The 25,141-nt window shown below is 40.7% G+C and overlaps 1 protein-coding gene across 1 annotated transcript in view; it reads right to left on the bottom strand.

Annotated features, from left to right (window-relative positions):
• Window positions 1-6,372: 6,372 nt before the first annotated feature.
• The window catches only part of grin2aa (glutamate receptor, ionotropic, N-methyl D-aspartate 2A, a), a 167,751-nt gene continuing 148,982 nt past the window's right edge, over window positions 6,373-25,141 (bottom strand). The window contains exons 12-16 of the mRNA XM_039610722.1: window positions 17,371-17,531; window positions 13,888-13,977; window positions 13,043-13,140; window positions 10,096-10,334; window positions 6,373-8,344 (exon numbers count right to left, since the gene is read on the bottom strand). Of these exons, the coding sequence (XP_039466656.1) occupies window positions 6,407-8,344; window positions 10,096-10,334; window positions 13,043-13,140; window positions 13,888-13,977; window positions 17,371-17,531 (2,526 nt within the window). The 3' untranslated portion in view covers window positions 6,373-6,406. The remainder of the gene's footprint in view (window positions 8,345-10,095; window positions 10,335-13,042; window positions 13,141-13,887; window positions 13,978-17,370; window positions 17,532-25,141) is intronic.

The raw sequence follows: 25,141 nt of genomic DNA, 5'->3' as shown, positions 1-25,141 counted from the left end.
AAGGAAACCAGCAGCAGTCAAAAATGGTAAAATTCATTCACAGGATAAGAAACATACTAAAGTGGCACTTCTATGTACAATTACTGATGTTGTCAAAATGCATTTACATAAATATGCCAAGTATTTGCTGAGCAACTAATTTGCACCACTAAAGTGCTGTCTGCATATTAAAGTTAAGTAAAGTGATAGGAGATCGGAGGTTTTCTCATCGTAACCTAACAATGATACTTCATGCAACATAAAGCTTGACTCTGAGAACACCAGATAATCATTTAGTGCAACTTAAACCACGCTGTGCAGGAGCCATAACATGCCTCCTGCTCATGTCATACACCCAGTTCAGTGGATCCATGTACTGTAGATTGTACCTGTAGGAACAGACACAGACTTTGACATTTCTAAATGAGCAGACACACTGTTATGCTGCCACAGTAAAGCATTTCAAACACAAGTTGTCGCCATGCTATATTAATGGGGACCCATTGTGTTCATTGCGTTAACAAAGAATCCCAACCAGGCATTTATATGTGACCAGTCTCGAAGAGCAATCAGAATCAAAAGGCATGGGTGTCGGATCAAGTCTGGAAGTGGCACCGACCTGAGCATGGCTGGATTATACTTTCCTCCTCCTGTTCCACAGAACACCAAACTAAAGCTATAAAAGCAATGAATCCTCCATCCTTTAAAATGGTAGAAATTTTGATTACAGGATCTCCACTGTAACCTACGTATCCCACTGAAGAAACCCAATTATATGCCAGTGATCATTTACAAGCCTCCTTCATTAACATTATGTTGACAAATGAACAAATTACATAAATACCCTTGTATTTTTGTTTTTTCATTAGTTTAATGACCTCGGGCAACACGCAGTGGTGATAAAATAAGATTATATGTTTGAAGGCCTCTTCAGAAATGGAAAATTTCTTCATTTTAATTATCAGCTCAGAGAAGACGAGAGCAACTGATTAAGTCAAGACTTCCACAATTGCCTGCTTACTCAATTTACACAATAGACAAAATAGTAGAATTGTTTAAAGACTGCTAGTCTGGTTTAACTAGTAAAGCAACAACTCAGATAAGATCATCTTTTTATGGAAAACAAATAACTAGTATGACTATTTTATTGACATCAATCTGGGCGAGTCTGCAGGCTTTCAGTGACTTTGTGGTTACAGTTTTAAGGCATTAACTTACACTTGTGGAAAAAAACACATGAAATTCCACATTTTTTAGATGCAAACTTTTAGCGTAGCATATCAACTTCATCCTAAAAAAATCAAGTCAACATTTAGCATTGATGAGCTTATCCTGATCTTTCTAAACAAGAAAAAGAAGAAACTGAGATTTTGGGGTTCATCCAAAGAAGGCAGCAGCGGGGAGAGGTTCATGGTTTGATCCAGGAGCTGAAGCTGTATCACGCCTGCTTTCGTGCATATTTCAGGATGTCAGTGGGGCAGTTTGACCTTTTATTGGCAGAGCTGGGACCACATCTGAGGAGGCAGAGAAATCATTTCAGATTGACCCGGAGCAGCATCTAGCTACGTGTCTGAGGTAAAATAGTATTATTTTATTATTTTCATATCATTGTATATTGAACACCTGTGCAGATTCTCAGCTATGAGCTCATCTGTTGCCAACAGACATCTACTTGGTCAAATCTATTTATTCCCATAAAAATCTGAAAAGCTTGGTTTTGGTGAGTCCAAAGAATATTTTTTACGCACAGAACATTTTCATGGATATCTGGGCAAAAACTTCCTCTTCTGTCCACTGGTCATTGATAATAAATGCAGATATTATAAAACTATGCTTTTGTCAGACAGTAGCCAGCACTTCTGACACTGGATTTTTGGAAAATGCAATGGTTTTACTCACCCTAAGAACAGTTTATATGTTTATATGGATGCAATGAATGCCTGCTTAACCACGACTGGTCAGTAGCAACTGGAAGCTGTACTAAACTCTTATCTCATGTTTGTACAATTGTTTGCAAACACCATCTTACAGAGATTACATAGAAATTAGCATGCTGTCATTTGTATACTCAAATTTTGTGAATTTTAGTGAAACTACTGCTAAAAATCAGAGGTTAAGAATTATGAAATGAATACGAGACTTTCTAAAGATGGAAAAACACAGGTGGCAGGTGCACAGAGGAAGGAATTAATGATGGACATTGTAGGCAGTAACCCTTATTCCCGATATTCTTGATAAAAAAAAATAAAAAGAATCATATATTCGTAACCCAGCATACACTGCCTTTGTTTATCTTTCCTAAACAGAAGTAGAGGTAATACCATTAGCTGTATAATTAATGGCTTTAGTGGAGAATCAGCTGTTATCTTCAACTGACAAAAGAGGTTACTTCCATATAAGGTGAGGAAGACGCAAAGCCTGTTGTGCGTACTGGGAATTTTGACAGGACAACAAACCTTGTGAATGGTGAAATTTTATTCTAGTCGCTCTACAGAGAGAGAGAGAGAGAGAGAGAGAGAGAGAGAAAGAAAGAGAGAGATAAACAGTGCCACTGTACAGAAGAGCTCTTGTGAAATTCACACAAAAAATATTGTTTTTACTCTTTATCATTTATAATTCTCCATGATGATGTATTTCAGTATGAATTTACAAGCGATGTATACAGGTGTCATTTCTAAATATATTCAAAATAGTTCCTTAAAAGTCTTTGAGGAAGTTTTTTTTTTTTCTTTAAAAAAAAGGAAAGAAAAGAAAGAAAAGCTATATTCTTACAGCAAACCATAAAGAAAGAGGTCTTGTATCTTTGGAGGGATAGCAGACTCAAAGTTGAGGGTTGCTTTTTTTTTTCTTCTTCTTCTTCTATCTTCATTACAGTTGAAGTCCTGACTACACATGAAGGAGAGGGAAGAGAGAAGCAGAGCTGGTGATACAGTAATTCTCACCTGCCATTGGAGGAAGAGCACAGATGTCCCACCAAAATAAGCCAAGCCCTGACCCGTGACCAACCACTCTACTAGCCAAAAACATGGCCTGATAATGACCAGCCAGCCAATGAGAAAGTTGCACTGGGGTCAGGTCCTTAACCTCTCCCCCGAAACAGCAGCAGCATCTTCATTGTGTTAAACACAGATAATTTTTTTTCCTCTCAAATATGTATATACTCATCACACCTGGTTACAACGCATTAGTGATCATAACATCATAACAAAAATATCAAACGAAGAAAAGAAACAAAACATTAAAGTTGTTACATCTGGGGTTGCATGCCATCACCTCATAAGTTATCATTAAATGTAATTAAAATACATTTTTGCCATTAAAAAATAGCAGGGTTGTCATCACAAGGGTGTGTCTGAGAGTGTGTGTGTGTGTGTTTGTGTGTGTTTCTTTGTGTATGTTTGAACAGAAAACATCATCAGTTTACATGACAGTTCTGTAAAAGTAGAACAAACGAACAAATTGCGATGAGTTCATAAAACGCAAGGGTGCCATTTGATATTTTTCCTTTTTTTTACATGTGCATATTGTTCACTTGTCAGCTCACACAAGCAGCATGTGGAGATAAATATGATAGTAATAAATATGTAGATAAGATGCAAAAAAAAAAAAAAAAGAGAGAGAGAAAAGGACAAATCTTGCTCTTCAGTCAACACTGGGTAAGCTGATTGGGAAGCTAGGGGGAGATTCACTGCGGTATTCCAAGAGTACAAAAAGGGCGATATGACAGTGGTTAAAAATGGAGCTTCAATCGAAACACAGTGGCTAATGCAGTCAACTGCCATTCGAAGTCATGGAGAGGAGGAACTATAAGGGTAGCGTTTCAGATTTTGGATGTTTAAGAAACATCCTTCGTTCTGTGAAGGGTGCTCAGCTTAGTGTGAAGTGGAGCTGCATACAGCACATCCCACACACTGGGAAAACAATCTAAGCCCCCCTCTCACCCCAACCCTACCGCTGTCCCTTCACTCCCTCCTTCGTTTCCTCTTCTATCTTTGCTTGGGTTGCATGAGCTCAGGCAGAGAGCTGAACTGGAAGACCTTGGACTGGTAAACATCAAAAAGAGAAAAGTTTGATTCTGCCTTATGGCCGCTTCTTCTTTGTCTTTTTTTTTCCCTTCTTTTTTTCCTACAAAAATAACAAAACAAAAAGAAATTCTGCGGCACATCCTACAGCTCTTGCTACTGTTATTAACGCCCCCCTAAAACGTACAGAATCATCCTGAGGTATATTATTTGAAGCAATTTTGGCTTTTGCAAATCTAATCAATCAAGCAAATCAGTCAGTTAAGATCATTACATGACTTTTTTCTTTAGACAGTACATTTTATAAAGCATGATGCTACCAAGGAAAAAAAAAATCTATGCGTGTGCAAGTCTTTTTCGGCTTAGTGTTGTTAAAGAAAAAAAAAAGGAATAAACGAACAAAATACACAATCAGATTAGGAACCAAATGTTCTGGTTAAAAAACTTCAAGCTTACCCAAGTTCTGCCATGCGCGCACACACGACTTATTCCATGCCAATGGATGGATACGTAATTGATGACCACATAACACCCATCCCATCCCGCATCCCTCCTAAACAACGCTTCAAGGTAAACAAGGGATCCGTCCCAAGCAGTCTTCACATCCTCAAAAGCCCTGGTTGGTTGTAGATCAACAGTTCCACACAAAGTTAAATCATCGAAAATTCTGAACGTAATCCCAGGCTAAACTGTAGAGGCTGGACGAACCAACCAAAGTTCAATTTTTAGTACAGAAAATGATTCAAATTAGCTCTATAGACATCAAACACTCCAGCGATGTCATATTGATGGAGGAAGGGAAGAAGGAAAGATGAAAGAAGGAAGGAATCATTGGTGTTTTTCATAGCTAATACCCTGTTTCTCAGTGGCGTGGATATTAAAGTAATAATTAATTAAAAAAACTCACACATTATTGCCCACCAAAAACAAGATGATGGTGGTGGAAACAGCTGCGCTTAACCTTTTTTATTTTGTTTATCTCCTCTTTGCTCTCTTCCCTTCCACCTTTACCTCAATCATGACAATTTTACTAAGTAAGAGGGTCGAGGATCACCACGTGATGGTGCGCACAGCCATCCACCGCATCCGGCAAGACGCAGCTACTTTCAGAAAAATGTAAAATATGTCTTAGAGTGTATATGTGTATTTTCTCTTCTCCGACACAGAATGAAATCAACACATGCAAAATAATCTGCTACTCATGAAGGTATTTTTCAGTAAGCTTTGTTGTATTTTCTTTTAGTTTTTTTTTTTTTTCAAAAGCAAATGTGGGAGGTTTAAACTAATGGCTATTGTGCTACCAAATAAGCAAACACTAAAATCCTACATAGGGGGATCCGGATGCCAGAATCCCTAAGAAATCTTATAGTTCAAGAGAATAAAAGCAATACTTCGCAATTATTGTTTTTTTATGTGCAGAGCCACAAATGAAATGCCCATCAAGTGCCTTAGGTTTCCCTGCTCGTCTGTCCTTTTCTATCAGTCATTTTGTCAGCATGCCTTTTATCTGTCAGTCTGTAAACAATATTCATTAAAAGCACCTGCATCGCTCTCAGCTTCCCATCACTGTCGTGTCCCTCAGCGTGGGCTGAACATACAAAGTCGTATTCTGAACAAGAACACGCTATCAAACAGCCACAAACTATTTGATGCTCCACTATGTGCCATTTAGCCAATCACTTCCTTCCTCACTCTCTCTCTCCTCTTCCACTGCCAGGTGTCTTAGTGGCCATATTTGTCAGCATAACAAGCAGCAGACCGTTGGACTAGCTCTCTGTGACGCCCCTGCCCTCCTGGGATGCCTCCATGTCTGGCCTGCCCATCTGGTCTTTCTGTCAAGCCTTTTCTCTTCAGCTGGTGAGCTCTAAGGTTGACAGTGGAGGTGGAAAGGAACACGGCGAGAAGGAAGGTGGACAGTGGCTAAAGAGCTTCCTCTCGCTTCCTTTAATTCCAGTGTCATATAATTCCCCTCATCCTCCTCACGCCTCCTCGCAAATTTGAATGCCAAATCAACTGATTCCTTTCTGAAAGCTATTGCAGGGAGCCCTGTGTTACTCTAACGTATACGGTACCATATTGGTTTCACTTATGGGGCTATGCCGTTTTCTACTCCTAAAATCCTATTTAATTACCCTCCTCTTTACACAAGGATACCTTATGGCAGAGTGCTGGCCCTATAGCTGTCTCACTGGTACATGGGAGAGAATGGATAGAAATGGTGATATCAAGAGAGTAGTAGTAATACCGTCATACCCAAGTGGGCACAAGTTCGTTTGGATTACAATGTTGAAGAGAAGAAATCGTAGTGTGGCTATGGCATCCCTTATTGGATAACATAGTTGATAAATTATAATACAAACCCAGAGGGGAGTAAGAAGGAGAGAACACATTATTTCTTATATCAACTAAACATCTGACTCCAGACTGGGAATTTTTTTATACACCCGTCTATTGCTGAACTGGGCTGAGTTTAGGACGCCACGTGGGGCTGGGTATGCACTAGTCTTATTGGCTGAGTAAGGCATCGCATGCTCTTTATTGTACATGTCATTAGCTATCCGCCCGTCCCGTGAGCAAAATGAAGTGGTGGATTTAACAGAAGAGCGGAGATTGTTCGCATCGTTGCGTGTATTGATGGGGGCCACTGAAAGCTGTTGGTAAATATCAGAGGAGCTACGCCCATGGACCAGTCTGCTGCTGGTGTCATCCCTCAGCGAATGACTGAGAAAAGGGTTTTCCGAGCCATGGGCCGGGTACAGGGACTTGCTCCTCTTGCTCTCCTCTAGGTTGTGGTTAAACAGCATGGACTTGGACCCAGTGCCAAAGAGTCTGCCAGAGTAGGGACGCATACCAAAGAGGTTTGCGTAGTGCGAGTCAGACGTGGAGTCCAAGAAGCGATCCTTCTCCTTGAGGCTGACACTGCGTGCCGGTCGGCCCAGATCTACATCTTTGGGCTTTTCAAGCATGATGTTGTCAAAGGAGTGCTGACGACTCAGCCTCAAGCGATTTCTTTTTTGGACATGCGGCCCATCTGTCTGTGGCCAGTACAGACCAAACATTTCATCCGGTTGCTGCTGCTGTTGGTGATGCATGGTAGGACTGACCAAAGGGTCTGCAAGGAGCTGGTCCTCACTAATGTCATACAGGTTGGCCGTGTGGAGGCACGCTTCACACCGATTATAAGGTGAACGTGTGCCCGAAGCTGAGGCAGAACCAGTAGAGGAGTACGGCCCTGCAGGTGGGTAGCTAGCAGTCACTTTGGATAAGCAGGAACGGCAGTGTGTCTGTTTGTAGCGATCAATGGATTCATGCGGGGACAGGGCAAGGTTTTTCTCTTTCAGGTTGTAGTGTTTTGAGTAAGTTGGATCTGGTAGAAGATCCGAGTCTGTATGATGCAAAGGCGAGGAGTTCAGATGAATAATGGGCTGCTCACACTTCCTATAGTTGTCACTGTGGTCGGAGTAGATTTCGGGGTATTCCAAATCATCCGCAGCAAGACCGCGGCTCTCACGGTAGTGAATGGGGTCTGAGTGGAGGCTCAGCTCCCGGTCTGAGTCGATAGTGTAGATTTTCTCTCCTCCTCCTCCTCTCCCAGTTTGGTTGGTTCCGCCGCTGACCTGCTTAGTCTTTAAGTAGGACAGCTCCACCTCACTGCAATCCCTTGGGTATTTTGACGTCACCGATCTTTTTTTTAAGTTGTCCTTGGGCTTCAGGTGCTTGTTGTTTTCTGGGTCCTTGTAGGAGGCTGCTCTACTAGAACAGTCTGAGATGTCAGAATGGGCTGCGTCTTCAGGGAGGTACCGCTGCGTCTTCATTGACATTCGTGGGTCTGGCATCAGCATGTCAGGCATCGGCGAGGGCCCGGGTGGTACTGAGCGAACCGTGTCCACCGACTTCTTCCACAGCGTACGTTGCGGCTTTGCATTAGTCTGGACTGCGTCAGCACTTACTGCTACCTCCACTGTGTTGGGATTGGCATCATTCAGGGTTAAAGGATGCTGACCTCCCTGGAAGATGTAGTTGTTAAGATGATCTTTGTGGCGGTTAGCGAGATAGGACTGCAGGTCACCAGCATCCCCGTAGATCATATCTTTGGGGGCATAGCTTCGGTTGTCAGCGTAGATGAAGTTCCCCTTCTCTGCCATCATGTCCATGATCATAGGACCAGCTGAGTGCATGAACTCTCGTTTGGGCGAGTTCATGCGGGAGCCACCCAGGTTAGACATGTTGGTCATCTGTTTGGCCGACTTAATGAGCTTCAGCATTTTGTCCTGGGGGCTAAAGTCCAGGTCTGTCTTTTTCTTCATGTCAATGTGAACTCCATGGATGCAACTCCAGATTCCCTACATAGACATACATGGATGAAGAAGAAGGAAGGGAGAGGTGAAAAAGGAAGGAGAAATGAAAAGGGCGGGAAAGATTCAGTGGAATGAGAAGCACAGAATCCAGTGCAAAATTAGTCACCCACTGTAACCATGTAATTGTAATGCAAGTACAGTTTGAAACCATATTCAGTTTATCTTTCTTTCATTATAAAACACATTTGTTTGTTTTTTCTAAAAGAAATAAAAAATTAAAACCAAAACATTAAATATTACATTAAAAATTCTCTAATAGCATCTGTCAACCATAACCCTAAGAACAACTTTTCACAAGGGGACACACACATTCACAAATTCTTTAACTCTCAGCAGTCCAAATCAGTAAGATGCTGAAAATTCATTAATGAAGTTAGGTGTCTAATATCTCCCAAATCTCTCTTAGAAGGATTCAGAATGTGACATAAGCCTTGTGTAAGAAAAGCAATAAACAACAAAAACTACCATCAATTTGACCTTTGAACTTTAAGACAAACTACTGTATGAGCAAGTATTGAGTAAACAACAGCTGACAGTTAAATGTCTAAAACAGCCAGAGACCTGTTTATAAAAGAACAAAAGATCCTTTCACCACTGTGACTACTTACTAGTTCACGAATTCATTCTCAGAAAACATTTATCATGTCCCGAAATCAAACAACCTTTTGGTTCAATACACACTTTGCAAAGCTTATCGTGACAAAAAGGGCAATTACGGTTGTATTTTGTTCTAAATTACTCTTGAGAATGGCTTTGAAGTAACAAGTGCACAAACATCACTCTAAACTTTTGCATACACAGCTTTAAAATGAGAGCAAAGAAAACGTGCTGCTTTTAGAGCTACACGTCTCCATTGTATGTTGATATACACAATAAGGGACAATGCTGACCTTTTAGCAAAATGAGAGAAAATAAATTGATTTGGCATGAGTTGCCATCATTTTACCCCCCAAAACACATTTTTGCAATTAGGATCTATTTTTGTCGATATTCAGGTCCGCCTCGTGATCCCTCCCCCCCGCGCTCCTGCCTCTCATCCTCCTTTGTATTGCTGTCCCTCCTTTCCCTTGTTTAACTCAGTTTCTTAGCTTATCAGCAGCTTTCTTTCCCTGCCCGTATGTGTGCATGTTTGCTCTTTTCTCTTATTCCGCTGACAGAAAATAGAACTAAGAGAGAGCTGTCTAACCCCAATAATACATTATTAGCCCACGAGTCTAGCAGCAGTCTTCACTGCAGCTCATTGCCTTGGATACATCCGCTGTTAACCCTCTAAGCCGCTACTTTTTCACCAAAAGCACCTCTTTTGTCTGTTTGTTTTTCAAGCAACTTAAACTAAAGATCACATGAAACAGCAAAAGCTGTTTTTAACCCTATGGTGCACAGCTGTGGAACAAACCACTCCATGCTAGTAGATGGCTGTAATGCAGAAGTATGTAGATAAGTAAGTAAGTGAGAGATGGACGGCACAGCAACAGTAGTGATCATGAAGTTGATTCAAGTTGTACTTCAGCTGAAAGTGGCTGGCTGTTTTGCAATTAGGGTTAATGAATCAGCAGCAGTAATATATCAGAGTCAAAATCATCCCTTCAGCAGAGGGACTTTTTGGGGATAAAATGATTTAACCAAAAATTTACTTTCCAACTGACTCCTGCAGTGGAAATGCAAAAAGCTCCTCAACGATTCATAGAGAATTTCATTTTTATGCGACCAAGCTACTTACAAAAATGGGTACTTACCCGACTGATGCTGAAAAGAAGACCCGGCTTGCCGGAGCAGACCCCAGTGAAGCAGTATCTAAGCCTCCAGTAGAAGAGATGCTCAGAGACAAAGGTAATGAGGGAAAGCCCCATGGCTGTGGCCAGCATGTAGAAGACCCCTGCCATGTTGTCAACATCCAGCTGACTGGACATCACCTCGTTCTTCTCATTGTGGCAAATTCCTGTGAGCCACTGGGCTTCTAGTTCCTCCATTTCACCTAAAAGGAAAACAACAAATCCTTTACCAAATAGCTCAAAAACATAATGGCATACATGATATCCATGTCAGAAATTTACGGTTAACTTAAAAGCTGCTGCAAATTTATTTTAGGCTAATGGTGAGATCCTTCATACAGACAGAAGCTGAGGATTGTAAGGCGTGCAGTATTGCCATGCTCTGCAAACCGCTTTGCAACCCACTACTTCAACAACTGCACTTTCCTATTCTGTGTTGCACATAATCAATGTCATACTTGGTGTTCTGTGCTGGGACCTCACTGAAGCCCACCCTCCTAATTTTCCTACAACAGAGTCACAGAGTACAGCCAAATATAAATTCTTGCAGTTCAAAATAATCATTTTCTTTTGACTAGTGGTCCTGAAAGAACTCTAATTCTACATCTAAAGAATGTAGATACTGCATTTCTACCCTAGAAACGCAATCTATAAATTCAATGGCTGGTAGCACCTTTATATTCTGTCACTTGTCACTGGGCTTACCGTCTCCTCTATGTTGGCCAACAGGGCAAAGATATGTTTCTTAAATGTGGATAAAAAAAGGTACAAAGGAGTAAAGACCTTATCTTTCCTCATTTCTTACTCTATGTTCCTTTCCCTCTGTTCCCCCTCTTTTTCTGGCTTCCTCTGTGACATTTGGCGCGTGGCTAATCCAATCTGTGTCATTCAGGGCCGGATAACTAAGGCTGCTAGTGGGGAAAGACAAATATCATGGCGGTGTTCAGCTAGATGTCTTTGGGGTGCAGACTCAATAAGACATCATTAGCCTGTTGGTACAACTGAAGAACATTTATCTTGTGTCAGACTTGCAAATACACGAATAGACGTAGCCATGCTACCTTTTAAATGAAATTATGGCATGCCGAGAACTGGCTTCAAAAGCAAATTAAGGTGAATGACATCTTTGGGTATCAACAGGTGACTTTGTCTCCTCTTTTTGTTTAATCTATTCAAGGGAAAGGCTGCTGCTCATGCTGTTGCTCTTTCTCCAGAGGGGAAACTATTGCTGAAATTCAGATTTTGTTCTCGTTTCAGTAGTCACACGGCTCGAGCTATAGTCTGGTGTTCAGTCGGTTGGAACACAGGAACACAAGTCACTACAAGTTGGGTTTAAAAAAATGTAGCATGGAGCAGCTAAGACTTTATATGTCAGTCCAGTTCAGCAGATTCCTTCAAAATTTGTATCTATGTTTTACAATAAGCCTACCTTATAAATCAAGATCAAACCATTCCCGAACGTGACTTGATGATATGAAGTGCAATGAAAAATGCATATGTTCAGCACTGTGCTTTATGTAGAATGGGAAAAAAAATGGTAAGAGCACAAGTGTGGAGTACTTGCATACCACTGCCAAACAGGTGCTGCTAAGACAACAGGACGTTACAGTTTTCTAATTATATATATTTTTTGTGAACATTTGTTGTTGTTTTTAAAAACCACTACACGAAGTGTGGCACTGGTTTCCAGACCACCTCCTTTTTTGTCTCTTTTCCTTCTTCACCTCCCTTCCCTCTCTACTTTTCTCCAGATTAATCTTCTCTTTGTCTCTTCCTTGCCCATGAAATGCCATATGCTTTCCGCCCACATTCTGTCTATTTGATCATCTAGCATCTGCCAAGACAACAAGTCACTGTCATCTATCAAGTACCTGCCCTTCTGTCACTTCCCATCTCTACCAGACACACTTGCTTTCCTTGTCTTGCTCTTGTCCCATGCCCTGTGCCTCATCCTCTTTTCTTTTCTTTTTTTTACCTCTCTCTGACCTCCGCGCACGCACGCTGCCTCTTTTCTGATGCTGTCATCACTATTTCATTCATTTCTCCTTCCTCTTGTTACATAAACTTTCCTTTTAGGTCTTTGTCTCGTGCCATTTCCTTTTATCCCTCTCACTTGCTCTGTTCACCTTTATCTTTATCTTTTTGGCATTTGTCTTTCTCTTTGTGTGTGTGTTTGTGGGTGGGTGGGGGTGCACAACAACTAGTCTAAACCAGAAGCTATTAACATGGTGCAAAGAAGTATGAAGAGATTGGACTGCAAAGAAGTATTAATTATCAGGAGAAGATAAAGCAAAACAAAAACACAGAGCCTGATTTCTATCAAAATTATCCAGCTATGGAAACATGATGGAGTGTGGCCTGCATGCTCAGAAGCCCTGATAAGATTCAGTTAGAGGGGATTATTGTGACACCAATGTTCATTTAATCAACTTCAGTGCACTTAATGTGAGTGGCTGTGAACGCTCGCGTCAGCAAAACGCTTTCGATGTAAAATGTAAATGAATCTTGTCACTAAAAGCTCCGGCTGTCTCGCATTCGCGCTGTTTTGCAGTAAGAAATTTGTTAAAGTAAAAACTTTTGAGGCAACTGTAATAAAGGAATCTGGTATTTCAGATAGAGTACATACACACACACACATCTGGTGCTGCAGAGAGGAATACATTAGAATAACTTACACACTCTGCCCTCTGTTTAGAGCAGCCTTTGTCTCCAGAATAACATCAAAGGACTATTTATACTTCACTGCCTTCCCTTTGTGTTGTCAGGCACAGACAAGGCAGCAGAGATGTTTGCATGTGAGTGTGTGGTGGCTGAATTACAGGACTGGCAAGGAACAGTGTAACCTTTTGCCTTTGTGGGTAGTGTCATGCACTTTGAATTTGTATGAGAGTGCTGTGCATGTGTTTCTCACCATCGCCGATAATTGCTAGGATAGCCAGGTCCACCTGTCGTTTCCAGTAGGAACCTTTTTGTAGAGCAATCCCATAGCCGGTGGTAGCAAAGATGTACCTGAAATACACATGCGCACATACACAAATATAGCGTATAGCGTAACTGTAATTACAAATGTTTTCAATAACATACGGCGCTGTGCAACCCCTTATTTTGCTAGGAAAATGGGAAATAGGTGCAGTAATTATTGAAATGGGGCAAAACAGAGTTTGTACAATTTTAATAATCTTCAAAGTCAACATATACGACCACCTTTATTCTTGAACACAGCCTGACCTCTCTTAGGCAACTTTCTTGCTATTTCTTTAAGTAGTCTTCAGGAATAGTTCTTCAGGCTTCTCGAAGGACATTCAGAGTTCTTCTTTGGATGTTGCCTTCCTTTTCTTCTGTTCACTGTCAACATGATCCCACATTATGTTCCACTGTTTTCTCATCCACGTCTGCTTTACTGCATTGGTAGTGTCTTTGGGATCATTGTCATGTTGCATAACATGGAAAGCTGATCTTGTACGGTTCCAACAAGATCAGCAAAATTTTGCACTCCCCTCTAAAGACAATTTTGCCAATTATTTGTGTACATGTTTAATTGTGACACCACTCTAATAAGCTACAAAGAAAGTTTTCTAAAGTAAGAGACAGAGGATAGAGTCAGCCACTACCTCTAATGTTTAGCTTAAGCTAATATGAGGCTTCAGCTTACTAAGTAAAATGCTTTTAATGAGTAATCGTTTTTTCAGTGATTACTCATTGAAGGATTACTCAGGAAATACATTCTACAAATAACTGAATTATAGCGATAGTTACCCGCTACCAATGGTCACCAGCTTACATCCCTCATCTCTACCGGCCATGTAGTTCAGCACTGCAGCGTCATAGATGAAGGCGTCCAGCTTGCTGTGGGGCGAGAGAGAGAAAACAAAACAAAACAAAAACAAAAAAACAGGCAAAAAACAGACAAATAAAGGGAAATGGTAAGAAGTTTTGCCTTTTTTTAAAGCGAGTCAGTGAGAAGTGAAGAGATGAAAAAGAAAACAGAAGATGGGCTTTTTTGTTTTTTTTAAGAACGTGTTGCTTGCAGATCAATTTTAAAGTGTTAAATCATCTCCAATAGGACTGCAACCCAAGCATAACCAAACACACAGAGGACACAGTGGGGAGTGGCGGCGGTTCAATACACCACGCTTCACTGATGGTAGGACCTTGGAGGCGCGTCGATGACCTAAACAAACTTTAGACAGACTCAAACATTTACACTGCCTCGCTTTTCACACTCGCACACACAAGGACTCATAAATAAGTGAGCTGCAAAGTGGAAAGTTGAAGCTCCCGCACTTCAACTGACATTTTCAATGTAACGGATGCCGTTAGTATCCACTGCTCTGTTACCATCTCATTGCCTGTAAATGCTCACACACACACACACACATATAGAGAGCCCTGCTAATAGTGCAGTGACTGGTTGGCATTTACTGAATGTCACAAGCAGTCCTCTAACGGAGACTCACAGCCGATAGTTTAGCTGTGTAATTAGCTTAACCCAGCACTGGCTCCATCCACACGCAAGCTGTGTATCCAAACGTGGGGGAACCAGGAGTGTGTGTCAGCAAGTGTGTGCGATTGAACAGATGAAAGTGTGCACTGGTGCATTTCCGTAAGCAAGGATTTGTTTGTGCATGTTTGCAGATGCTAGCCAGACACGCTGTAGCTCAAGTGACTTGGACGGGAATTCAGCCACCACTTATCTGCCACACGTTCATGACGGTGAAAGATTGTAAAACGTTTTCTTGCCAGATTACATCTACACTTTTAAATGAACACTGAGTGTCACACAAAGACAAGCTGAACACACAACATAAATGCTAAGAATTTGGCAAACCGTGAAATGTTAATGATCAACAAGATCGCTGTGAAACCGAAGTGACTGTGTTGATGTGGCCCAAAGGGGGGTTTAACCTTTAAATAATCAGCTGTAAAAATTTGCCAAAAAACTCAATTTGTCAAAAGTCTAAAGAGTATTTGAGTCACTTAAAATATTGTTATTGGCATTCTTTCCTGGTTTTTATAGAGTTCTTTATATCATTTCTTGTTGTCTTCATTTGTTTTTGTCCACTATGGCAGTGTTTCCCAACCACTCTGCCGCAGCACATAGGTGTGCTGTGGAAGACTATCTGGTTCCACCTGATTAGTACTCGAAGCGATCAGCGTGAGTACCGGGAAGAACAATTACATTCTCTTCCACTAGAGGGCAGTACACCTACCTGCTCTAATAAAAATGGGTTGCCAATTGCCAGTAAAAGACCACTGTGCCGTGGCTCCAAAAGGATGGGAAACGCTGCACTATGGAATGCTTTGCAATCAAAATATCTTTGCATTAATTTATGTTATTTAAAAGCTGCCAAAATAGTTATTTTTTTAAAGTTCTATTATATTCAAAATATTTTAAAAATATATTCTCTAAAAATTTGTGTCTGAAAAACAAACAATATATAAATTGCTGGAATTGCCTCCCACAACTAAGCTACAGAAAAGGATGTCACATACAGTTACTGATAAAATCTTAAGCACATGGAGATATGTATGCTGTTTTTTGCATTTAATGCCAAACTTGTCACCATAATAGGATAATACCATGATGAAAACACCTCTAATTATTGATTTATTGATCAGATAGGGGTTTTAAACATGATTTGACTTGTGCCATGTGCTTTTAGCATGTATTCTAGCAGTTAATTGTCCGTTCTGTTACTGTCAGACTTTGTTGCCAATGCAGAGAAACTCTATGATTTAAGAGTTATGTTTATGATTGTAAATAAATGTTTGTTTGTTTTTTTCTGAAAAAGTGGGGGAAAAAAGTTGCTAACTTCACAATTTCGCAATCATCGACTTGTTAAGACTCAAGACGTTTTTAATACTGGAGAATCGAGTGTGTTACAGTGCGATGCTGATGCGGTGGTCCAAGCATTATAAACTTCCAAACTCCTCTGAAACACATGTATTAACACAACATTTTAATACCCTTTAAATTATTAATGGATATATATTAATTTGCAACATAACCATTAAAACAGTTGAACTTTGCTTTTTTTATGCGTAACAATAATTAAATCAAATCAATTTCGCTCCCCTGTGAATATTTTTGGTTCCTGTGGCTGTAACAGATTTTGTGTGTGTCTTTGTGTGTAAAGCCTCTCAGCATTATGTGTGATCACAGCTAATCCAGCCATCGAGCCCCAAATAGCTGAATGGTGCAGTGCTGCTCAACTGCTTATGCCACAGAGCTGAAATATCAATGACTGCATTACTGACTGCAGACACCTTCAGCAGGTGGAGTCCACAGATACACAGATAAGCTTGTGTTTTTGTGTACTTATAAGCATTTTGCTGTTGTGCACAAAGAATCAGTTCACTTAAACATGTGTATATATGTTGCATGTGAATAAAACAACAGAAGCCAGAGTGCCTAACAGTACCATAGATGCTGTGTTTACATCCAGCTTTCTTATACTGTAACTTGTGGATGGAAGATAAGGAGCTGAGAGGATCTATTGTTTCTCTATTTAATTTCTCCCCAGGGGCAGCCTGTTGTCTGAGCTATAGAACCTCTAATTGGATCCCACCCTATTGCCAGTGACCAATTAAAAATATCCTCTTGTCATCTCAACGACTGATTGTCATTTAACGTTCTCATTTTCCCTCCCGTCTCTCTTATCCTTGATGTACTGCTCCATACTTCCTTTCCTGTCCCTTTTCTCTGCCCTTCTTCATCCTCCCCTCTCTAACCTTACCCTTGATTTTCCTCACTTTTCTTTTCCAGTGCACTCTCTATGTTCTTATTCTCTAGTCTCTTGGCCCATTTGAGCTTCATTTTCTGCAATTAGACATTTTGCACTTGGGTTTCAACACTCACCCCCTTCCTCTTGACTCACGTCCTCACTTTTCTTTCCCCCCCATCTTTACCTTTATTTTTTCATCCACACACTCTTTAGATCTCTCCTTGGTTAGATTGATAACCGCCCCCCTCCCCACCCCCTTTACACACTATCAGTCCCACTATAGAGTCCAGTGCTAAAAATAACCCTTGCTGTTCCCAATGAGGAAGCCCATTCATCCACAGTCTCACAGGACCTGTCACCACAGACACTCACACAAGCCTGGATACATTCAGGCATGAAAGAGGTACACTTCACAGGCCTAGGGTTTCACAAAAAACTACACACATATGAATGATGTAAAAGTGCACTTACCAACAAACTCACAAAAACCCATGCACACAAAGTGTCTCTTTACCCCGTTTTGAGGCTGACGAGTGCGTCCTGGACTCCAGTTTGGTGATACTTCACCATATACTGGTGCATGGCGGGGTAGTTCTTCCTGATGTTCCTTTCAGTGGAACCATTTGGAACGGTCCCGAAGCGGAACGGAGGCGAGTAAGCATATGGGTTCTGAAACTGTGATGAGAAGAACAATGGAGAAGGAAAAGGAAAAGCTGAAGTTACACATCTTCATTTGAATAAAAAAAAAAACACTTCAAGAAGGAAGGAACCACTAATGCCGTAGTTTCCCATCCACTCGCTGATTTTCTTTTCTTTTTCAATTCTCCCATCATTTCTCTCTGCCTCCTCCACAAACCCCCTCTCAGGAATAATCAGTGTATCAGAGTACAGGTCAAGAGTTTTGTCCAAGCGTGCTTGTAGCTGAGGTAAAAACCAACCCTCCAGCACTATGGTAACAATCTGCCCTCGGTGACAGACAAACCCTATCAATTACAAGTGTGTATTTATGAGCCTCACTCTAACCACATGCTGTGCTAGTTTGTGTGCCGACGGTTTCAGTCCATATTATTAACGCAGTTCTCAAAAACATAACACTGCATGTCATCTCAAACGCTTACAGGCTTACTTTACTTTGCTTTAACGTATTCATACAACACATGATTGACTCCACTTGTAGGCCGCTACTGGAGGATTTCATTAGCGGATTATTAGCATTCCTGTTGTTTTCTCTGTCTGTGCAACATACACAAAACTCATCTGCTTGATTGTTTGCAAAAATGATGCACTGTTTGCTTGCATCAAAAACTAATCTGCATAATATATTTGAACATATTTCTAAGCGTTTATACATGCTGCATCTGACGGCACATGTATGCGTCTCTGCTGTGTAATCAGGTCAGGGTGAGCGTGAGCGCGTGTCGACAAGTCAAACTCCGCTGTGCATACGAGTGCGCATTCATATGTTAGTGGAGATGTCACACAGTGTGTTTGTCAGCATGACAAGCAATAGCCCTTAGGAGACATTCTCTCCTCCCACAGTCCTTGCTATTGTTTACTTCTCCTTCTTCATCTTTTCTTCATTTGTGCCTTTCTTAAGGTTAAATAGAAGCTTTTAGGTCGGGAGAGGGTAAATGTCCCAGGAGGAGTGAGAGTGGGGGTGACAGGGGCTGGGGCAGGGGCTGGTTGGGGTGTGGTGGAGTGGCGGGTTGGGATTCAGACTGGAAAAGCACTCTTCTCTTGTTTGATAATTACCAGTGAAGGGCTTTTAAGAACTGCACCAGCTGCTGCTAACGAAAGCTTAATGCAGAGCTGACGACAAAATGAAGGAGTGGAGGCAGGAGAGGATTTGAGGCTAAGATAGGTGTAGATAAAAGAACTCACCGTCCTGCAACATAGCCACAACCAGATCGTGGGGATTGTTGTCCGTCAAGGCTTTCTGGCAAGATTTCCGGACGATTTTCTGATGCAGGGTTTCCAAAGACTATTTTAAAAAAGCACGTATTCTCAACTTTCAAATACTGCCATGCTGTCAGACACTTCCAGGTCTTACCAAATTATCCATAAGATGTCCTTTAGCGTCTTTCCCTTGATACAACAATATGCTTTTACTTGCAGGTTAGCTACCAAAATCTATTTGATTAGCTTTAGAAAGAGGTCACAGTTTTGCTTAAAATATATGCAGGGTTGCGCAAACCCTGCACATTAAATTGCATTTCAATACAATGCCATGGGGAAAGGAGAGCATCAGTAAGAGGTGAGCTTTGAGTGAGGTGAGTCATCTGGCCTAAATCTGGTAATGTGTGTAATGACTGTAATAATCACTAATCTAATTAAAATATGAAGGTTTCTCACAGGACAAAATCCAGTTACCTGGGTAAAAGACTCAAAACCCAGAGGAGAAATTTCTCTCAGCAGCCTGAGTACACTTTTCTCCGTATGTACTGTAAGCGCATGTAGGGTATATAGGGGCTAATAATAGGTATTAAAATAAGTGTGATATGTAAAGATATCACACAAATTATTATTATTAACTAAACTCACTGTCAAACGCCAACATCAAAAGCCTTAAATAATCTGTAATAAAACTGTGAACAATATCATATCCAGTCAGGTCCATAAATATTTGGACAGAGACATTTTTTTCTAATATTTGTTTTCTGTTCCACAATGAATTTTAAAGGAAACAACTCTGGTGCAGTTGAAGTGCAAACTTTAAGCTTTCAGTGGGTTGAACACAAAGACTGTATAAAAATGTGAGGAGCTAAAGCATTTTTTAACACAGTCTCTTCATTTCAGATGGGTTTTTTCTGTTTTCGCAGCTTAAAGATGGCTTGTTTCACCTGCATGGAGACCTCCTTTAACCACATGTTGTCTGTTCACAGCAAAATCTTCCTTTTATCTGTTTAATTGGTAATGACATAATGAAAGAACTGCCCACACCTGCCCATGAAATAGCCTTTGAGTCAATTTTCCAATTACTTTTGCTCATTTAAAAAAAAGGATGGCACATGTTAAGGAGCTAAAACTCCTAAACCCTTCATCCAGTTTGAATGTGGATACTCTCAACTGAAAACTGAGAGTCTACACATTATGTCCACGTACGTTACATAACTACAATTGGAATATGTTTCATTAAATAGGTAAAAACTTTCGCCTTAAACAAAGCACAGGTTACATGTTTGCAGACACTGGATGGCGATGTGAGTATCAGTTGACTCCACAAACCATCGAAATGAGCAAACCTACAAACCTACACAAGCTAAATGACAAAAAAATAAAATAAAACACAATAAAATTATAGTAACTCTGTGCAGCATATACATATATTGCTTACAAATGTCTGTGGTTATCATGAAACCTTGATTGATGTCATTGCTTTTGTCATGTTTATTAACTCAGCCTACTCCTTTATTTTCTTCTGTTTTGTCCTACAGGTCTTCTTTGTTCTGCTTCTGCTTTCCCCTCCATCTCCTTATCACTATAAACTGACTGGTACTTGTATAGGGCTTTTTTACTTTACCTGAGCACTCAAAGGAGTTTATGCAACATGCCTCCTTCACCCATTCACAATTTTCTATGCTTAAGTGTCGAACAGTCAGAGACATTCACACTCTGATGGATGTATTGGAGAGCAACTCGGGGTTAGTATCTTGCCTGAGGATATTTGGCATGCAGACTGATACACGTCTTACTATGTTTTTTAATTCTCTGTGTGTGTAAATTAGGGATGCACCGATCCCGATACTGGTATCGGGTATCGGGGCCGATACTGTAAAATGTGTGCGTACTCGTACTCGTAAAAGTTAACCGATACCATGAACCGATACTTATGTAGCCCGGATAGGAATTTGGGAGTAGATAATCATAATTCCCATGGACTTGAACGCCACATAAGGTGTTCACAGTTCACAGAAGAGAACGGCATGGAGAGATGCACGAGGTTAGCTGAACCAAAGTGAGAGACTCGGCTAGTTTTACTGAGGTTAACTAGCACAAAAGAGTGTGTGACTAGAAAGCTAACCGTGTGAGAGCTTCGCAACAGAGTGTGGGTGAAGTGACTTTTTGTTTCAACGGTCGCACCACCGTCCGTGGAAAACTGTGTTTCCAGCCATGACCGCCGAGACTAAAGGCTAGCCCGGACTGCTTGGCTGCGCCACGGAGGCAGCTGCTATGGACTGTCGGCGAGCTGGACAGTGACTGGCTAACGCGCTGTAGCAGAGACAGCATCGGGTCCGCAGGGAGTGGATTTAGTGTGGGACTGGTGAATGGCGACCTACCGAGCAACGGAACTGTAAGTCAGACTTTTGTGCTCTTACTGGGGAGAAGAGGATTTTTCTCCATCGTCCGGCGTGAGCAGCAAACAGGCCTGCAACAAGTGTGAATGTGAGTGTGTGTGGGGCCCATGTGTGAATATTGTATGTTTAGTGGATTTATATAACGTGTTTTGGAGTGTATATTAGTGAGTCACTTACCAAAAGGTGATAACATAAGTTGGGTTGTTTAATATAATTTGAAAGGGAATTATTTCATTTATACAGTGTATTTCATTTGGTTAAGGAATTGGAATATCAATATCATAAAAAAGGGATGTGTTGTACAGTATTTGTCTCTGCCCTTACGTTCAGTAAACGTTTCGTTTGTGTTAAAGAGTTGTGTGGGGTCGTTTCTTTACTACCGGTTAAGTTTAACTTGTGTGTGGCAGAAGTATCGGTTTTTGTACTCGGTATCGGCAAGTACTCAGATCCAAGTATCGGTATCGGATCGGTTTGAAAAAATTGGTATCGTTGCATCCCTAGTGTAAATATTATGCTATAAAACAGCGGACGGAGATCACGGCATGAACAAAGTTATTCAGACTATGTGCAATGAACTTGCAACCTTGCTGCCTTTAAAATGGTTGAAGAGCAGATCCGCAATCACATCAGTCTTCAAAGTGACTTTGGTGCATCAAAACGCCAATAAACTGAATGACTTCAATTAACCGAGATTAACTGAGATAAACTGGCAAAAATCACAAATCTGTTGCAATGTCCACAGAAATTCACATAAAACAGAAATTTACATTAACAACTTACATTTTTTTATTAAGAATCTCATAGATTTGAAACAAAATTTTCTCCAAATGACAACAGCACTCTGCATCCTTGCCTTTACGTAGAGTGAGGCACATTGTACAAGAGTTGCACTCATTTATGAACTAGACTGCAATTATTTGCAAACCTTCCCTAGTCTGTCTGAGAGTGATTGCAGTCAGACAGGGTTGCCTCCCACCAGGTGACCTCTGTAATTGCCATGCGATCAAAAGTGGTCCTGTTGTGCCATCCTATTTTTAGTGACTGAGCCTTTAGGGGTCTCCACACTACATTTTCATGTCCCATCACTTCCCAGCGTTTGTCTACATGTCTACAAATCTACATGTTTTGCTCGTATGTGACTAATTTTTAAAATTACTGAGACGTTTTAAATCTCTTCTAAATAGATGCATGTGGGAAGTGCCAGAACCTAGCTATTTCTTTCATAATAAAGCCACTGAAAGCTACTACAGCTCCAACAACAGCAGCAAATTGTTTACATTTGAACTTTGAAGTCTGTAGGCTTCACAAAAAGCAATTTTATAATGCTGAGAAACTGAAACAAAACCGAAAAGCAGAGAAAGAGAAGCCAGATTTGCAAAGACAAATCCCCATGCACCATAAAGCACCAAAGACCTGTTAACTGACTGCTCTCCACTTGTGCATGAAGCAGGCTGCCTAGGGGACAAGTTCAACAGCTCAGTAAACATCCATTGCTTTCTCTTCATCAATTATTAAAACAAATAAAAACAGCTCTTTCTGTCACCATTGACTGAAATGGATGCACAAACACTGCAGCTTTAAGAAAGTGATATGTAAAATAAACTTTTTTTAAAACAAAAAAACGTTTTGTTTTGTTTTTTTGAAGACTTCAGCTAGTAGGAATTTCAAATCAAACCAATGTGACACAGCGATCGACCAGTCATGCAGTTAATGTGTAATTTTAGGAGAAACACTTGTTTACCAGTAATTTGTTCTATTGTACTTCCCCACAGGTGGCGCGCAGACCTTTATAAGAATTCTGTTAGTAGGTCACTAATGTAATCAACTTAAATTTATACTTGCATACAATTCTTAAAGCTCTCTGTTCCTAGATTTGGCACAAACATCCACCAAATATAATCTACAATCTACAAAGTCTGTAAAATAATGCCAGTGTAACTTATTATGATCTTTGAGCAATGCTAACAGCGATGCTAAAACGATCACTACTTAAACTAGCTTCTACACTAGGGGTGGGTTTTGATTATCGATTAAAATCGATTCTAGCTTGGATAACGTGATATCGATTCAATAAAATCCTGAATCGATTTTTAAATATAAATGTATTTTGCCTGAAACGCCAGAATCTCAGGTTAAACCTTTTTCACCCGATGGCACAGACACGGTCGGGGCTGAAAGCCGACAGCTCGCCGATTCTGATGTGTCGGCGGGTCCGCGCTTTGTGTTTACGCCCTTTTTGCGCTAGATTCTGAAGCTGCAGGATTTATCTCTCTCCAAACAATATTGACTGAACCAGCAGCAAAAGAAGATCCAAACTACACTTCACATTTCGCTTCACATAAACATCGTCATAAATATCCGCTGACTTTTGCTGTTTCGCTTCCAGCACGATAAAATCACACTTCATGCAGAGCTCTCTCTCTCTCTCAGTGTACTTCAAGAACAGTTTCCAATCTAAAAATCTCTGTTTTCTGCATTATTCGCTTGCTTTTTACGCACAAGTCTACCGTTGTTTACAGCGCTGTCGGCTGCTGTTTTTTTCCTTTTACTTACTTCCGAAAAGAAAGCCTCATTTCTGCTGTTCAATACTGAACAAATTTAAACTTTTTACTCTTTAAAATTATTGCAAAATTGCAAAAGGCTTAGCTGTGTCTCTAATAAAACCTCTGTAACTTTGCTCTGCTTCACTTCAGCAGCATCAGGTAATGTTCATATGTTGATTAATGGTTTTCTTTCATTTTTGATCTACTGCAGAATATTTTTAAGATCATCTGCTATAAAATCCCAGGCCAGGAAAATCTTCTTTCTTTTATAGATAGAAAAATATGGAAATGTATTTCTGACTGTCTGAGGCAAAATTTCCCCGATTCAAATCGAATCGGACCTTGTGGATCGGAATCGAATAGAAGAATAGATCTAGAAATCAGTGACGATACCCAGCCCTATTCTACACTGCTGCCACTTTTCATTAGAAAGTGCAAAATCTTGTGCACTGCACATAGTTTGTGAGCACCATGAGTATATGGTAGAGATGAGCCTGTACATATATCACTACTATCAGTACTAACAGTTCAGACTGAGTGGTAGTAAACTATTTGCTGCCTTTAAAGATCTGTCATCACCATTGGCCTAAATACATATTAGCTGTAACCACACCTACACGTACTGATATAACGAGACAGAGAGGCAGCGAAGGGGAGCTATCTGATTCACACCGCTGTCCATTACTAATATTAAACAGGAATGTATGCTATCACAGCTACAGCAAGCTAGCCAGAAAGCTAAAGCTAAAGCACCGAACTTAGGGATGGTAACAACGGCAAAAGCCTGCTTTGGAAACTATCCCTATATTTCCCAAATGCATTGAGGAGTGTCTAACTAATGATGTTTCATTTTCTCACCCTTGAAAAAGGGGACTGATGCAATCTTAAACTTCATCTCGCTGAGCACTGATGCAACAGAATGATGTGTGTATGTGTGCGCGCTTTTGTGAAGCATTTTGGTCCTGCAACTTTTGGAAGAAAAAAATGTTACTTTTAGAAAAACAATGTGTTTGCCTCATCATATAAAATGATTATAATTGCATATTAAAGGAAATAGTTGTACCAAAGTATAAAACTTGTCACATCCTCCCCTCAGGTTGAAAGGTACTGTAGAGTGCATCTGTTTGTGCCTGCCAACGGTCTAAACCCACTTTAAGTAAACTACACAAAACATGGCTGCGCACGAGAAATGCTTTTCATCATTATGTCGGTCGCATTTGGCTCGATGGCCAGCCTCTCTCAGCATAACTGTCTAAACGGCCATTTGCCCTTCTTGTCCTTTTCCTTTCGTTCCCGACCCTCCCTGTCTTTCCACATCTTCTATTTTCTCCCTCCTAATGCCTTTCTTCCCTTACTTCAGCCTTCAACCTGGCCCATATCTGTCTGCCTGTTGTCTTGTACCATCTTGTGTGTCTTGGCCTTTTGCTAGTCCTCAGTCTCCCTCCTG

This window comes from Oreochromis aureus, linkage group 4 (genome assembly GCF_013358895.1).
Source record: "Oreochromis aureus strain Israel breed Guangdong linkage group 4, ZZ_aureus, whole genome shotgun sequence".
Classification (NCBI taxonomy): Eukaryota; Metazoa; Chordata; class Actinopteri; order Cichliformes; family Cichlidae; genus Oreochromis; species Oreochromis aureus.
The sequence above is the reverse complement of the archived record's forward strand: the minus strand, read 5'-3'. Positions and strand labels throughout refer to the sequence as shown.